The sequence below is a fragment of the Lacerta agilis genome, chromosome 17, assembly GCF_009819535.1.
Source record: "Lacerta agilis isolate rLacAgi1 chromosome 17, rLacAgi1.pri, whole genome shotgun sequence".
Taxonomy (NCBI): Eukaryota; Metazoa; Chordata; class Lepidosauria; order Squamata; family Lacertidae; genus Lacerta; species Lacerta agilis.
The window spans coordinates 3,005,520-3,022,275 of record NC_046328.1 but is presented as its reverse complement, the minus strand read 5'-3'; the positions used below and the strand labels follow the sequence as shown (position 1 = coordinate 3,022,275).

The following is a 16,756-nucleotide window of genomic DNA, read 5'->3' as shown; positions in this document are numbered from 1 at the left end:
TCCATCCAATTTTTTAAAAAAGAACTCAGATGTGAAATTGCTGAACTTCTAATAAACTTCTAACAATTTTTTTTAAAACTTGCCCCCTGCCCTGCCTCCCTTCTTCCTTCTTCCTTTTCTCAGCTTGTACTTTTCTCTCTTTCCCCTTTCTCTTGCTCCATTTTCTGTTTTCCTCCTGTCCTCGCTCCTGCCATATCTTTGGAAAATCTGATGGATAAATCTAGATTGCAATTGTTGATAATGGATGGACAGGCATGTTTTCCCAGTCCTGCTTACATGCCTGTCAAGGCACCAGCACGATCCCTGAAAACAGTCTTACCTCCTGTCAATTTGTCCCTTTCTATTTCAGAAAACCATAAAGCGGGAGGTTTATAACCTGTATTATCACATGGCTATGAATGACATCCCAGAAGACTTTGTGGAGACTGACACTGTGTATTTTCTCAGAGACACTGCAGGTAAGGAAGGAAAGTTTTGGCTAAGAAAGGAAGTTATGGTTAATAATAGATCAGGTTCTTTCCACATGGATCCTATGAGATCTTGATCCACCCTCGAAACCTGCTGTTTTCAACCTGGGGAGCTCAAGATTTCAAACAATATTTCAACAATATTTCAGAAGAAAAGTGGGTGTGACTTTGCTTAAAGGTATCAGTAAGTTTTATATTGTATATGTGGTATGGTCTGCCCAGGGGCGTAGGAAGAGGGCGGTGGGGGCGGACTGCCCCGGGTGCCCTCACTGAGGGGGATGACATTCCCAAGCCTACCCCAAGCCATTGGGGTAAGGGGGGAGCGGTGCCACTTTGCTGGTGGCATTCCCCCCTTCCCCCTTAGTTTTGACAGCTTGGGGGAGGTTTGGGAGTTGTGGGCGGGCAGCGCACTGAATGTCCGCCATGGGCAGCGCGCACCCTCCAGGCACCCAAGCAGCTTTCCTGTGCCTGGGAGGGCACCCTCCACGCCACTCCCCCCTTGGGAGTGCGCCCACCCTGAGCAGGGTGGGCATATGCTCCACCACTGGGTCTGCCCGTTGTTCAGTCTCATTTCAGTTCTTACCAGCCACACTTGATAAATGATTACTCCTCTGTCATTTCATCTGAAGAAGTGTGCATGCACACGAAAGCTCATACCAGCAACTAACTCAGTTGGTCTCTAAGGTGCTACTAGAAAGAATTTTCGATTTTGTTTTGACTATGGCAGACCAACACGGCTACCCACCTGTAACTGCATTTCATCTCCTGTACAACACATCCATCCATTTTCTCAATCCTGCCAGCCCTTATCAAATACAATCATTGTTACAAGAATAAAAACAACAAAATGATTTATTTTTATTAACACAGTATAACTGGTGGAGATGGAGGTGTATCAAATAAGCAACAAATACAGGTCTCTGCTCCAACAGGCTTCTGGTTTTGAGGTTGAATGAAGGAGGGAGAGGCCAGGGTAAGAAGGGAGAAAGATGGGCGCCAAGGCAATGACACCTAACAACTGCTCCTCATGAGCCTCAGCTAGGAGAAACCTTCATATACAAATACATATCTGCATCCCAGCTCCTAGAAATCAGGGATTCCAATGAACTACTTTGTTGTAGAAAGCTCTCATTACCACCAGTGGAAGAGCTACACACTTTCCTAGGCATGTAGATGATCTTTGAGTGCATTCCTATAAATAGTTGCATTAAGTTGTTGGAGACAATGCTGAGTAGTTCATAACACTAGACATGCAGCTTAAATTATTTCATATAAATAAAATAAATAATATGCCTGCCCTTGGAGAGTTGGCATACCAGGCATAAAGCATCTAGGTTAGCTTTTACTTTCAAATTGGTTTTCGGTGTGCAGAAAGGAAAGCTCATCTGCTGTTTTTGGATGTAGTAGTGTCCCAGAAGGCACATGATTTTCCTGAACTTATTGGGAGTGTTGGGTTAGAATATTTCTTTAAACAAATCCTTGCCTTCTTTTGCTGCTTAGAAACCGTTAGTGAACCTAATGACTTGCTTGAAGCGAAGGACGTCCTGCCGGAAGTACTGGAGTACGGCATACTGAATGGCCATACCCTCATGATGCTGAAGCAGCTTTTTGCACTGGTGAAAGTTTTTGTTTGTTTGTTTTTAAATTTCTTTTTCAAAAATAGCTCGCCCACCCTGAGACCGAGGTGCTGCAAACTCAGTGATTTTGAATCCACAGGTTTTCTACAGAATTTAATGACTCTTTATACAAAATCATAGAAAATGCATGTGATAATAGAAATCGCTTGAGCTGTGAGGTAAAGGTAGTGGTTTCAAGAGAAGTAATAGCTGAATAAACAATTACCATTCTGCATTCATCAGCCATGGCACATTACTAGTGTGGTGTGACAGCAATGGGGGAAATGGTTGCTGTAGACCAGGGATGCCAACATGAATAAAATGTTGGTGGGGGGCAGGTAAACCCTGCCACACATAATTGATTACAAGATGTGGCACACACACACCATTTGAATGGCAATGCCCATCATCTTTGGGGCCTAGCCCCCTCAAATATTTTACTGGGGGGCCGAAGGGATCTCAGCCCCTGGAAGTTGGCTCCTGTGCTATAGATACTCTCTTCAAACCTCATCCAGCTGCTACCACAACAAAATTTGAATATATTTCTGGTGACTACCTTATCAGCAACTCATTTAAGTGAACTACCATTTTTAGATGTAATTCAAAACTTGTAAGTTGGATGTTAGCCCAAGCAGTCATGAGTAGGTTTGAGGGTGAGTGACTCCAAGGTAAAGGTTTATAATAATTTAAACTTCATTAAAAAAAAAACAGACTAGAGTTTACATAGCATTTAAAGCAGAAAAGTCCCCCAAATGATGGCATGTAGCTTTCTATGCTAACTGGTCTGTGTTATGTGTTTGACCAGTGGTGGCCTCACCATACTTCATTGTGGGAAAAAAGTTATTGGTTCAACCCATCACAAAAGATGGAGAGAAACACATTGAGTCTCAGATAAAACAGCAAGAAGAAGCAGGAAAAACCCATTATGGACTGTTCCCCCTCCTGACAGCTATTTTATTCCAGGAAGCTTCTCTTAAGCAGAGAAAAATGCTGTTTCAATTTCCAAGCTCCCCTTTTTAATCAACAACAAGAAATGGTTTTATACAGAGAGGGAGGGACAGAGGCGTAGGAAGGGGGTGCAGTGGGGGCAGACTGACCCGGGTGTCATCGCTGAGGGGGGTGACATTTGGCACCCCGCCTGCAACTTCCAAGCCTACCCTGAGCCGTCAATTGGGGGGGGGGGTGACATAAAAAAATCCATACCGGATACCACCTCACCTTGCTATGCCTCTGTGGAGGGACAAACAGGGTAAAACCCTAAAGTGATTTTTTTAAAAATAAACCTGTCAAGCACTTAAAGAAGAGGGAGAAAAAGGTGGGCCACTCCCCTGAGAGGAAGAGCAGAGTTCACTTGGGGGGAGGGGGACTTTCCACTGACTGCATGCAGCCTAAGAAGACAGCCTAGAGTTGCTTCTTTTGCACAAACTCTCCTGGGAATAAGCTCCACTGAACATAGTGGGACTATCTTCTGATATGTATTAGACCTAAATCAATAATGTTGGGCTAGCTGTACCCTCTTCTTCCATAGAAGATGGATTGTCATTACTTTCACACATATCAGCAGCTATAACTGGATCCAATGGCAACTAGGATTGCCTGAGGCAATAGCTTTCTATCTTTTTGCTTTTAACTGTTACAAAGTTAGGAATGAATTTAGCCATTATATTTTAAATGAAAGCAAATAGAAGACAGTTAAACAAAACATGGTTGTATTTTCAGGTCTTTCTGCCTTCAATGTGTCATAACCAATATGATATGGATGAGTCCATTCCTCACCCAGAACCGGAAAAGGCAGAAGGTGAAGATGCTCAGCCTGTTGTGAAGAAAAAAACATCACCAGAAGTATTAGACAGCTTGCATAGCCTAAGGAATGAGTTCTTGATGAATATGCAGAAATTCCTAAGCCACATTCAGAGAACCATACAGCAGATAGAAGGTAAGTCTCAGTCTGATCTTATGTGGGCATCTTAAAGCACTACTGGTTGGGTGGTGTAAATGTGTGAAATGCAAAAATGAGTTTGTATCCAGTTTCAAAACCAGCTGTTGCACATTCAGGAAGATGGATTTTCAGTTGCATTCTAATCTTCCAGCATTGTTTGTGTAAAAATGGGCACAGGTGCATTCTCTCTGTCCTTCACTCTCCTTTTTATATATTTTAATCTCTTCTCTGTACAAAAGTGTGTGTCGGAGGAAATGCTTGTTAGTATCACCTAGGGTTGCCATACGCCCGGAATTTCCCGGATATATCTGGAATACTGCAGTTGTAAGCTCAACAACTTTTCTGTCCGGATTTTCACTGTTTGAAATATGGCAACCCTAGCATTCACCCAAATTTATTACCTTCACCTTTTCTCCATTCTTTGTTCTCTGGAGAAATTTAGAAGGTTCAAGAAGAGACTTGTCAGTATCAAAGTCAAATTATTTATTGCATTAGCATTTAGCCATAGCATAAACTGAACAAACAAAAACAAACAATGCCAAATACGAACAACAGAATACATGAGTCGCACTGAGCTGCAGACATAGCATGGCATAATAAAACTTAAATTACAATAAAATAAATAAAACTAATATCTAAAACACCTGAGGCCAATTATCTAAAATTACTAATAGATACCAAGCAAATAGAAACCTGGGGTAGGCTTTAAAGGTTGAACTAAAACAAAATGGGGACAAAACAAAATCGAAAATTCTTTCTAGTAGCACCTTAGAGACCAACTGAGTTTGTTCCTGGTATGAGCTTTCGTGTGCAGAAGTGTGCATGCACACGAAAGCTCATACCAGGAACAAACTCAGTTGGTCTCTAAGGTGCTACTAGAAAGAATTTTCGATTTTGTTTTGACTATGGCAGACCAACACGGCTACCCACCTGAAAATGGGGACAGTGATGATAGTCCTGAGCTAGGTCACACATCCTGTTAAGGGAACCCCAAGTTTCAATGCCTGCAGGAAAACGGCCACTCCGCGTGAGACCTGGGGATTTGCATCTACTAGTAGGAATTTCAGTCAGTCATCCTTAGATATAATGGAGGACGGGATCAGGAAAAGAAGTTTGGGTCTTATTGAATCGTATAGGGGACACTGAAAAAAGAAATGTAAAAGGTCCTCTATCTCTTTCATATTGCAGGGGCAGAGGCGCTGATCAATAGGGATCTTAAGGTGTATATCAGGGGTCCCCAAACATACCTAGCCTCGGGCCGGGTCCTCCGCCGCCAATAGCGCGGCGGGCCAGAGGGCGGGGGAGTGTGCGCTCATACACATGCGCACTCACATTTTCTGGCACGGTGCAGGACTGGAAATAGCTTGTGCACATGTGCACGGGCCTCTGCAGAACCGGAAGTGCACCGGAAATGACGCTTGCGCATGCGCAAAAGCTATTTCCGGTGCTGCACCGCGCCAGAAGTGCACCGGAAATGACACTTGCGCATGCACACAAGCTATTTCTGGTGCCACGCCGACCCCGGAGATGGGCAGCTGCGCCGCACTGCACCAGTAAGAGTGGGTGGTGGGTGGGGGTGTTTGGGGGGCTGGAAAATTGGCTTGCACAGGCCATATCCGGCTCACGGGCCTTAGTTTGGGGACCCCTGGTGTATACCCTGGAGGAAGGCCGTGGGTAGGGTATGGAAGCAGGCCATAGAGAAAGCTCTTCTTAATGCAGTCTCCGTCAGGTCACTCAAGTAATCGGCGAATGATCTTATGGCCTTCACTCTAGGGAACCACATTGAGAGGCAGGCTGACTTGGACCGTGCCAAGTCCATAGCTTCGTCTTTAGCTAGAATCCAGTCATGAATTTTATCTTGATCCCAGGATAACAGCTTGGGAAATTCCGGAAGGGAATAACGAATAAGGATGGCCTCCATGCCCTTGGTCCATGTGTAACTACGGGAAAAAGTTAAAAAAGCCTGCTTGGCTAATAAGGAATTTGGAGCATCTGCTAATTTTTTTATAGAAGCTGATGATCCTAATATGAGCTCTCGCTGCAATGGAGGGAAGGCCCAGTTCCATTCTTAACAGGGCGGCTACAGACCCCTTGGGAAGACTGAAGATCTTTCTCACAAAGAAATTTTGCAGGGTCTCTAATCGTTGAAGGATTTTTAGATTCCATCCCCAAATTTCGACCCCATATAGTAAAATCAGAAGTACTTTGCTAATGTAAGCCTTTCTAATTGGCGGAACCAGCTGGCCACCTTTTGCATAAAATAATTTCTCCAGGGCTCCGATGGTTCTGCCTTGTCAGTATATAATCTATAAAGCCATGTCTTCACTGCTTTCTGGTGAAATAGACAAGCTAGGGAATATTCTTGTCTATTTCATTAATGATTACTGTAGCTAATAATGTTTTCTTTCAACAGGGGAAATTAAGTTAGAACTGCCAACCATAAGCTTAGATGGTGATGTGGAAGAACTTGCCAATGATCGGGATGTGGTTGATACACTGGAGACACTTGCAAGCAATTGGCTCATGTTAATATCCTCAGCAGATGAAGAGCTTCTGAAAAAGGTCCCCCAGGTAATCTATTTCAGCATTCTGTTTTCCCAGTGGCCAGTCAGGTCTACTGGGAAGCCCACAAGCAGGCAAGATGGTAACACCCTTCTCCTGTGGTCTGTTCCTAGCATCTGATATTCTGAGGTTTATTGTTTCTCCGTCTTAGGTGTCTGAGGATGGGTTAACATAGAAAGGCAGGGAAACTATGTGGTTGTTTTTTAACCAGATGATAATCCCATGAGTTCCTCCTCCAGCTCTTTTCCCACTTTCAAACAGGACAGCAACACTTCCAAACAACTCAACATAAAAAAAACTAAGATCATGGCCACTGGTCCCATCACCTCCTGGCAAATAGAAGGGGAAGAAATGGAGGCAGTGAGAGATTTTACTTTCTTGGGTTCCATGATCACTGCAGTTGGTGGCAGCAGTCATAAAATTAAAAGACGCCAGCTTCTTGGGAGGAAAGCAATGACAAACCTAGACAGCATCTTAAAAAGCAGAGACATCACCTTGCTGACAAAGGTCCATATAGTTAAAGCTATGGTTTTCCCAGTAGCGATGTATGGAAGTGAGAGCTGGACCATAAAGAAGACTGATCACCGAAGAATTGATGCTTTTGAATTATGGTGCTGGAGGAGACTCTTGAGTCCCATGGGCTGCAAAAAGATCAAACTTATTCATCCTTAAAGAAATCAGCCCTGAGTGCTCACTGGAAGAACAGATCCTGAAGTTGAGGCTCCAGTACTTTGGCCACCTCATGAGAAGAGAAGACTCCCTAGAAAAGACCCTGATGTTGGGAAAGATGGAAGGCACAAAGAGAAGGGGACAACAGAGGATGAGGTGGTTGGACAGTGTTCTCGAAGCGACTAGCATGAGTTTGGCCAAACTGCGGGAGGCAGTGGAAGATAGGCATGCCTGGCGTGCTCTGGTCCATGGGGTCAAGAAGAGTCAGACACGACTGAACAACAACAACAACAACAACAACAACAACAACAACAACAACAACAACAACAACAAATGGTCCTGGTATCTAAAGGGGGACATATTCTCAGCACTTTTCTGTCTATAGCTTGGTAACAGATGGAACTAGAGGAGGAGCTCACAGGACCAGCACCTGGTTAAAAACCTATCATACAGTTTCCCTGCCATATTAGGCAATAGAGGAAGTTAACTATTAGTAGGAGTAGGAGTAACATTTCTACCCCGCCCTTCTGACAGGGTTTTCACAAACATTCTAATGGATGTCTTGTTCAACCCAAACCACAAAGAACTTTCATAGTAAGTGCCTGAAGCTCCTTTCTAAATGTAGAGGTTCAGTTTACTTTTCATGATTTATGGCCATTGACAGATCTATTTCATTTGCACAAATTATGTCTTGCAATTTAGGACAGCTAGCAAAGTAGCAAAATAAAGTAAAAATACAATAAAAATAGAAAAATAAAAACTCACACATAAACTAACAAAGCAGTACCGGTAATTGCCCAAACAGACAGTAAAAATAAAAAACTGCTCTCGAGTTAATATTAGCACTTCTTAAAAGCTGATACCTAAATGATACTATCAAGTGGTCCAGACAGGCTTCTCTGAGGAGGGCATTCCAAATTTGAGGAGCCATATTTATACCTTTTCCAGCTCTATGACCTTCATTTTCTGGTTTTATTTGTTCCATTTTTGAGGTGAAATGACTAGAAGTGAATATGTATGTATTGTGTAGCTCAGGGTGGTCAGAAACATGGCCCATTGGGTTGTATGTAGCCCTCGAGGCTGTTTTTGGCGGCCCTCCAGCTCCCCACACTCTACCTCTCTCAGGGTAGCACAGCCAGGCTGGTGGCCCACGGCAGGCTGCTGCTGCTCTGCTGCTGGAGGAGCTCTGTGCAGCCACCAGGCTGTGCTCTTGAGCCCACTTGGAGCATGTCCCCAGGGCTCCAGAGCATCAGAGCCCCCCTGGGAGCAAACAATGCAGAGAAGAAGTTTGGAGTGGGTATCTGTGTATGTTTGAGTATGGAATACTTTGCTTTTTTTTGCAATACAGAGAAGTTTGCGCTTTGGGTGGGTGACTGTGATCAAGCGTTTTCAAACATGAACTTCATAAAGTCCAAAACTTGAAACAATTTAGCAGACAATTCACTTGAGAGTTGCCTGTGGATGTCAACAATTAAGCTCAAGGCATCAATCAACTTGTGAAGAATTCTCTAGCTCAAACATCTCATTGATGCCTGTGTTGTTAACAAAAGCGCATGCATCTGTGTATTAAATCTGTGTAATCAATAAATATATTAAATCTATTAATTGTGTATTTAATTCAATATATTAATTTTGTATTTAAATATTTATATTTAATTAAATACATTAATTGTGTATATTCAAAAATGTTAACTATATTGCAAACATTTTAATTTACAGTATGGAAATTTAATTTAGTGTGTGCCTCGCAGGTTCTGTGTCAAATAACTCTTGTGACTCATTTGGTTTGAGAGGTTGGAGCACCCTGTTGTAGCTGTTTTACTATACAGCTTGCTTCCCTGTGTTCTACTGGCTGGACACAGAAATGTTGCAGTATATGGGTCCATGGGAAAAACACCCTGCAGGCTTACTGATCAGAGTTTGTGTGATGTGTCTACCTTTATTCCAAAGTACCTGGTCTCATCTTGGTTCCTTTTATCCTCAGGGGAATGGCCCACTAGCCGAGATTGACCTGTGGCGAGAGAGAAATGCTACTTTGAGTGCTCTCACTCAGCAGCTCAAACTGCCATTAGTCAAAAAGGTCTTGGAAGTGCTCACGGTGGCTAACATAGCAATTGTGGATAGCTTGCAGATAGTCATCAATGAGCTCTGCAAGCACCACGTGGAGGCAGTTGATAATGTGAGGTTCCTTTCCACTCTTGAACGACACCTAAAGGTAGGTTTTTATCAGCTGTACTGTATATGTAACATTCAGTAGCAGCAGGGCACTGTGCAACAATGTCCAAAGGTTTCGGATACAGAGTTCATAATTTTTTTAAACACCTCATGATCACTCATTTGTATATCACAGTAAGCCATAAAACATGCTTTGCCACTTTGCTCCTGTCTACTAGCAAAGAGAAGAAAGAAGTCACATTCCCCTAGCTTGGTGTTATGAGCCAACCAGGGATTGTGGTTTGGCTTCCTCCAAACAAGCTGTGGTGGCACACCAAGGTTTACTCTCGGCTTACTAGTCGTGCTTTGTTTAAGCAAAACAAACCACAATTCCTGGTTTGGATGTAATGCTAAGCCACGGTTCATTGTTTGCTGCCTCTGCATATTCACGGAGGAGTAAAGAGGGACTGCACAGTAAGCTATGGTTAATGGCTTATTGCAGAGTACAAACACAGCCAACAACACTCTATTAACAAGGAGCAATAGCAGCTGCTTCTTGTAGCAAAGGGCCTTTGCCTTAAATCATTGGTGCTACCAGGAACCGAATCTAGGACCATCTGCTTGCAAACCATCTCATGTATCACCTCTAAAAAAAAAAACAACCTCCCCCCTCCCCACTTTTATGTATTGGAATAGCCTGCGTCACTTCCTGGACAGAGTTTGTAAATACCGGTAGTGACAACAGCATTTGAGACTCAGAATGGTGCAGCCAAACGGCCCCAAGGCTGCTCAAATCCTTTAGGAGATGAAATAAGGAGACTTCCTTTCCCCCGAGTAGTGTTCCTGATCAGCTACCATCTTGGATATGTTTAATTAATTCAGTAGAGCCTCAGTGCCTCAGTGCCCCTACTATGCACTCCCCACCCTTTTCCTTTTCCTTTCTTTGGGCTGTACCTCATTTTATGGTTACGAAAACATGTATCCTATTCCTTCATACTGATACTTAAAAAAAAAATTGCCATTGACTCAACAGAATTTAACACACGGCACTGGCTTCAACATTGTGTTGGATACAATTCCCTCACTGATGAATGCCTTGAGAATGGTGTGGATTATTTCACGGCACTACAACAAGGATGAAAGGATGATCCCCCTAATGGAAAGGATTGCCTGGGAGATCTCAGCAAGGGTCTGCAAGGTTGTGGATCTACGGACTTTGTTCAAGTATGTGGCATTTCCTTCTGTAAACTAAGCTAAAGTTGTGAATGCCATTCATCTTGTTCTCAGGACCTTGCACCAGTTACTTTGCTCACCCAGGTTGAGTGCGACTCCAGGCAGATCAGGAGCCATCCTCAGGAATGTGTGCTGCAGTGTAAATTTGGTTTTTCATCACTTACCTGCCTCAACTCTAGACCATAGTTTAGAGTTGCACCCACTGGTGTTCATATGCATAGCACAGCATGCCATTTTTTGTAGTGCCAGGGTCTAAAGTTTAGTAGTTTCTATGATGAAAGGCAATTTCTGGCAAGAAATACATTGAGTCTTTTGAGTGTTGAATATGGCTGCCTTTTCTTTTTGAATTTTGGATCATTTTTTCTGTGCTTTTTTATGGGCTCATAGGGAAGACAGGCAGCTTGCAAAAATCAAAATGATAGAAGCCAAACGGACCCTTGAAATTTGGAAGGAGTCCTATTTTGACATCCGTGCCAAAATTGAAGCTTCTGGAAGAGATGCACGATGGGAATTTGACAGGAAGCGTTTATTTGAAAAAACAGATTATATGGCCATAATCTGTCAAGACCTCTATAACGTATTGCAGGTAAGAGCATACATGAATTATTGAAGAATAGGGTTTTCTTTACATCATTCGTTGAGCCCAGTCTAAGGTCTCCTAATGTGTGCTGGAGTTTCAAGGCACAAGCAGAGCTCCAAAGATGCACAGGCTTTCCTCACATCTTTTGCACAAGAGCAATGACATTCATTTACTCCTTGTGTGGACTCAGAATTTAAAATTTCACTTAAACAAAGCATCAAGGAGAGCTGGTGTTTTTTGTTTTGTTCTTTATTAGATCACTGGTGGTTTTGCCATCCTACGGGTGGGATATAAATTTAATAAAATAAATGAATAAATTGGCCAAAACTGATGGCTGGAGTCTGAGGGGTGTAAGGCTCAGGTGCTGTAAGGCTCAGGTGATAGAATAACTTCAGACTGCAGGGGAAGGATCACATTTCTTAATATTTTCCTACATGAGAAACTCCCTGCAACACCACCCCAAACATCTGAACACTGGCTTCCATTCATTTCACTGTCCAATATTGGCTTCTCTCTTGAAACACGTTTTATTGGGCCACAAATTTGCTGGCCTCTGGTATGGCTGCAATATATTCTATTGCATTGCCCTACATATGTCATGCCTGGCGTGCCTGGCGTGCTCTGGTCCATGGGGTCACGAAGAGTCGGACACAACTGAACGACTGAACAACAACAACAACATATGTCCATGCAACTGCTTCGGTCTGCAGAACTGCTACGGTTACAGGTGCTACATAATACTCATTCTCTACTTGCAATAAATTGATCTATTAGTGTGACAGCCCCTACACTTTGGAACCTGCCTGTTGACATGCGGCAGGCTCTTTTGCCATACTCCTTTAGGTGCCTGCTTTGTGTGCTGGCAAGCCAACCTGGAAATGTAGAGTGTTGACATATGTTTTAATCTCTTTTTAGCTTACTGTTCATTTTAATTACCTTTTTTTTTTTTAAAAGTGTGAATCACTTTACAGGTTTTGTTACAATCAAAAGGTATATAAATTTTGTTAAATGAAGTGCATTTGTTAGCTTCTAATCTGTACTTTCTTTTTGTTGTCATAAATATACTTGTGCATTCCTCTCCCACCTTCTTTTCCCTTGTATCCCATCCCCTTCTTATCCTTTTCTTCATTACATAGTGGGTTTTTTTAATCGATAAAAACATTTCATTCAGTTTGTAAGGATGTTTTTTTTTAAAAAAAATCATGTACACACACACACACACACACACAAACCATAGAAGCAGAAAAGGAGCCTAGCAGGCAAAAAGGATAGGCTAGTTTCTGTTTGTAGTAAGTTTTTTTCTTTGCATGGGAGAGTGCTATCCCTTACCTGTTGGCTGAGGTGAATGATATAATTCATTCAGTCACCACTTTCTGCATCGTGTATAGACCTAGCTAGACCTGTGCCTGTGCTTCAGGATCATATGTCTTGCTGCTGAAACAACTTCTTAGTTACTTCAAGTGACAATTTCACAGCACTCAGACAGTTTTTGTCAGCTGCTTCATGGCCCATCCTTAACCAGAAACTCTCTGGGTTTCTTTTCTGGCTTCTCAGACTAGCTCAGTTCCTCCCCTTCCTTCCTGGGAAAAATAAAGCACAAATTGAAAGCCACTAGAAATGATATCTGCCTACACATCAGCTCTTTTTGTACCCTGATAGGTTATGGAAGAGTTTTACAACATCTTTGGTCCTGAACTGAAAGCTGTCACTGGGGATCCAAAGCGCATTGATGAAGTCTTGCGACGAGTTGACGGTCTTGTCAGTCCTATGGAGGTTCTGACCTTTGAGCCTTTCAACATCAGATGTGCAACTCAATGGAAGATAGTTATGGACGAATTTAAATTGGAAGTTTTGGTAAGCAGCAGCAGGTTTGATTTGTATTTTTCTAGCTTCTCACTATAACTTCTTGTTTCCCTGCTAGAACCCCTGAACAATAAGAATTTGACCTACAAGCCCCTTCAGTCCTTCTATGAAGTGATATGTGAAAAGCAGGTTGCATTTAGTATGGTGTTATGGAAGCCTGAGCTGTTTTTTTATTGAGTTAGGACTGCCTGCCATGCCTGCCATTGATAAATGAGAATGCCCCCCTTGTTAACTTCCCTTTCTTAATTTTTAGGATATAGAAAAAGAAGCAAAGAGCTTCATTGATGATTCTTTTAAGACTCTTCGTTCAGCAGAAGCTGCTTTTGACATGCTCTTAAACTTCAAACACATCCGCTCTCGAGAGGCCATTAATAAGCAGATGATGATGAAATTCAATGACATTTTGGCACAGTATTGTAAAGAGGTATTTGCTGTTCCTTTCCAGCCATGACTCCTTAGATATTTTGGTGCCCTTTGTGAGATAGCACCTCACCTCAAAGTTTTATGCAGGAGCTGCTGAGACTGGTGACTCCCTTCTTATTCCCTATCCCGCCTTGCATGTTAAGCAGTAGCACCTCTCTCCCTGGGTAAGCACCAGCTACCTGCTGTGTTGGGAAGCTGGGAAAGCAACAGAGCCCTACCCAAGCTGCCTCGCATCACCAGCCACGGATGTTGAGGCCTCCTTTCCCATAGCTGCATCAATCTTAAGGACGCCCCCAGTGGTGAGACTGGTCTTGTTACCATAATAATTAACAACAGGGATGACTTTCCTGGATTTCTTTGCTCACATGGAAGTGAGCACTTCTTAAAAACTAGTAATAAGAGCCTATGAGTGAATGGTATCTCTTGTTGACATAGATGACATAGGCACAATTCAAATAGGCACTGAGACACTCAAGGAACCACACACCTATCAAAATGCTCCAGGACTCTGTCGGGGGGAGGGGAATCTTCTTTCTCTACTAAGAGTAATTGAGGGGTTGCATTTTGGGACAAGGCAGTTCCTCTGCAGCAACAGCATGGCACAAAAACTTCTGAAGATGATGATTCCCCTCAGATCTTTCTCAGAGCTTAAAAAGCCTCCAAAAATGTGGGTTTTATATAGATAGTGTATGGGAAATGGTCAGTTCTATTAACAGAATTGTGAAATCCCTTGGGCCTATGTTATATATTGTAAGGTACTGGGAAGGTGTCTGAAACCAACATATCCAGTAGTTAGACTCTGGCACCTTAACTCCTGCCCCACCTGTGCTCAGCTACCACTGAAAACTGGGCAGAGTGAGCTCTAGGCTCTGTGGGTGCCCTCCAAACTGCAGTTCTAGCTAGTCCCTTTCCACCAGGCTGTCTAAAGCCTCAGTGCTTGCACTTCAGTCTGAGCAACTAGCCTCTTGTTTGAGGACACTATGTTCTGGTTCCTTTTCCCTAACGGCTAGCTTGGATCTTGCTCCCTGCCTAGCTTTGTCTACTCACCTGACTTTGGCCCTCCTGATCTTTGTTTGATGTTCTGGGACTTGTCCCAACCTGTTTTGGACATGCAGCTACTTCTGACCCCATTTGGATTATGAGGTGACTCCCTCACTTCCTGGATCTTGGCTGCCTGAAGCCTGACCCTACTGAGATCTGACATGTAGCATCTTTAGATGTTGCTAATGATGAAACAAAGAATTTTGCCTATTAAGTTGATAAATATCTTTTTTTTATTTACAGCTTGAGATAGTTAACAACATATTCGTCAGTAACCTTTCCAACCCACCTTTATGCAAAAACCATCCTCCAGTGGCAGGAGCAATTTACTGGGCGCGAACTCTTTTCTACCGTATAAAGCATACCATTGTTCGATTCCAAGAAGTAGAGGAGCTGCTGGCTAGTGAGCGTGGAAAGGAGGTGGGCTGGAGTTTTGTTACTAGTGAATAATAATACACATTAGTATATATCAGAAACTTAGCATTTCAGTGGAATGGGAAGTTCAAAGTACATTGTTTTGGAATGGGAAGTTGCTGAATAACATTTTTGCTTTCATTTTTCAATATTGTTCTGTAAGCTGCTCTGGGATTTGCTTTGGGATGTAGAGCAAAATAGAATAATGTTAAATGAATAAAAATGAAAAGATGAATTGCAGAAAGTAAAAGCTCTCTTGTCTGACCTGGGGTATTTTAGGTGAAACAAAAATATCTTGAAGTGGCAAAGAGAATGAAAGAATATGAAGATCTGAAATATGACCAGTGGAGAGAGAACACAGAAGACAAGCTCCCAATTCTATTGAAAAAAACTCTCCTCGCTAAAGTTCATCCTTCTGGAGCTATTATTCAGGCTAATCCAGACACCCGTGAGCAGGTGGCTATAAATTTTTTCTTGTTCCAGCTCTTTGCATATGCTTGGGAAGATAAGGATCTTGCATAATAATTTTAAGTTTAATAAATTTCTGTTTCTATTTGGCAACATTTCTTTCCCCTTTTGGTTTATGTTTTGACACATTGCCCTCCTTTTCGTGGTGGTTGATCTTCTGGGATGTAGAGTCCACGTACTGAAGAGATGGACACTGGAGAGAAAACTACTCGTTTCACAGTTAACTTTTCTCCCAAGCTTCGAGAGATAATCAATGAAACAAAATATATGGAACACCTTGGATTTCCAGTGCCTGAAATAGCCAGGAATGTGGCCCTTCAGGAGGACAAATTGCTTAGGTAAGGATATCATGTAAATCTGCTCTTGTCAGAGTACATGGCAAGTGTGAAGCTGTTGGTTCTCCTTCATTGGTGGAGAGCATTCTGTTGCAAATCATTCCTCCTGTTTCCTCTGGTAAAGGTAAAGGTAAAGGGGCCCCTGACCATCAGGTCCAGTCGTGTCCAACTCTGGGGTAGCGGTGCTCATCTCGCTCTATAGGCCGAGGGAGCCGGCGTTTGTCTGCAGACAGCTTCCAGGTCATGTGGCCAGCATGACTAAGCCACTTCTGGCGAACCAGAGCAGCACACGGAAACACCGTTTACCTTCCCGCTGGAGCGGTCCCTATTTATCTACTTGCACTTTGATGTGCTTTCGAACTGCTAGATGGGCAGGAGCTGGGACCGAGCAACGGGAGCTCACCCCGTCACAGGGATTCGAACCGCCGACCTTCTGATCAGCAAGCCCTAGGTTCTGTGGTTTAACCCACAGCGCCACCTGGGTTCCTCTGGTAGGGTCAAGCAAATCGGTAGACTTTGTTGCTTCAATTGGTGGAAAGCCCTTTCAGTTCTGGCCCTGCCTGCTCAGTGCTCACAGGGTTAGAGAGGAGATTTCCTCCATCTTTGTGTTTTTGGCTTGCTGCTTGCTCTACTCAGTAGCAGGTTGGTCTTGGCAGGAAAGGCAGAGGTTCACCTCTTTGATGCTTCCAACTGTTGTTCAAAGGACAGGACTGGCCCTACTACTAGGCAGAGCTGTTTCTGAGAGGGATATGTGTATGCATTATTTGTTATTGTTCTTATTTATTAATCACCTTCCAATTAAGTTCCAAGGCAATGTACAAACGATAAAAAAGTTTAAATATCGCATGAGAAAAAACCAGAAGGCAAATTTAAAAACAAAACAAAGTTGACACCCACGACATTTTCCATTCAGCTGAGAAAGCCCATGGAACAAAAAAAGTATTCAATTGTTTCTAGAAAGTGCAGATTGTGACTTGGCAGGAACGCTAACC

General features: G+C 43.0%; 1 protein-coding gene across 1 annotated transcript in view; it reads left to right on the top strand.

Annotated features, from left to right (window-relative positions):
• The window catches only part of DNAH10 (dynein axonemal heavy chain 10), a 110,466-nt gene that overhangs the window by 4,206 nt on the left and 89,504 nt on the right, over positions 1-16,756 (top strand). Inside the window, 12 exon segments of the mRNA XM_033136386.1 lie at positions 350-458; positions 1,968-2,083; positions 3,803-4,019; positions 6,436-6,593; positions 9,238-9,468; positions 10,441-10,631; positions 11,028-11,226; positions 12,880-13,074; positions 13,337-13,507; positions 14,791-14,967; positions 15,241-15,417; positions 15,598-15,767. Of these exon segments, the coding sequence (XP_032992277.1) occupies positions 350-458; positions 1,968-2,083; positions 3,803-4,019; positions 6,436-6,593; positions 9,238-9,468; positions 10,441-10,631; positions 11,028-11,226; positions 12,880-13,074; positions 13,337-13,507; positions 14,791-14,967; positions 15,241-15,417; positions 15,598-15,767 (2,111 nt within the window).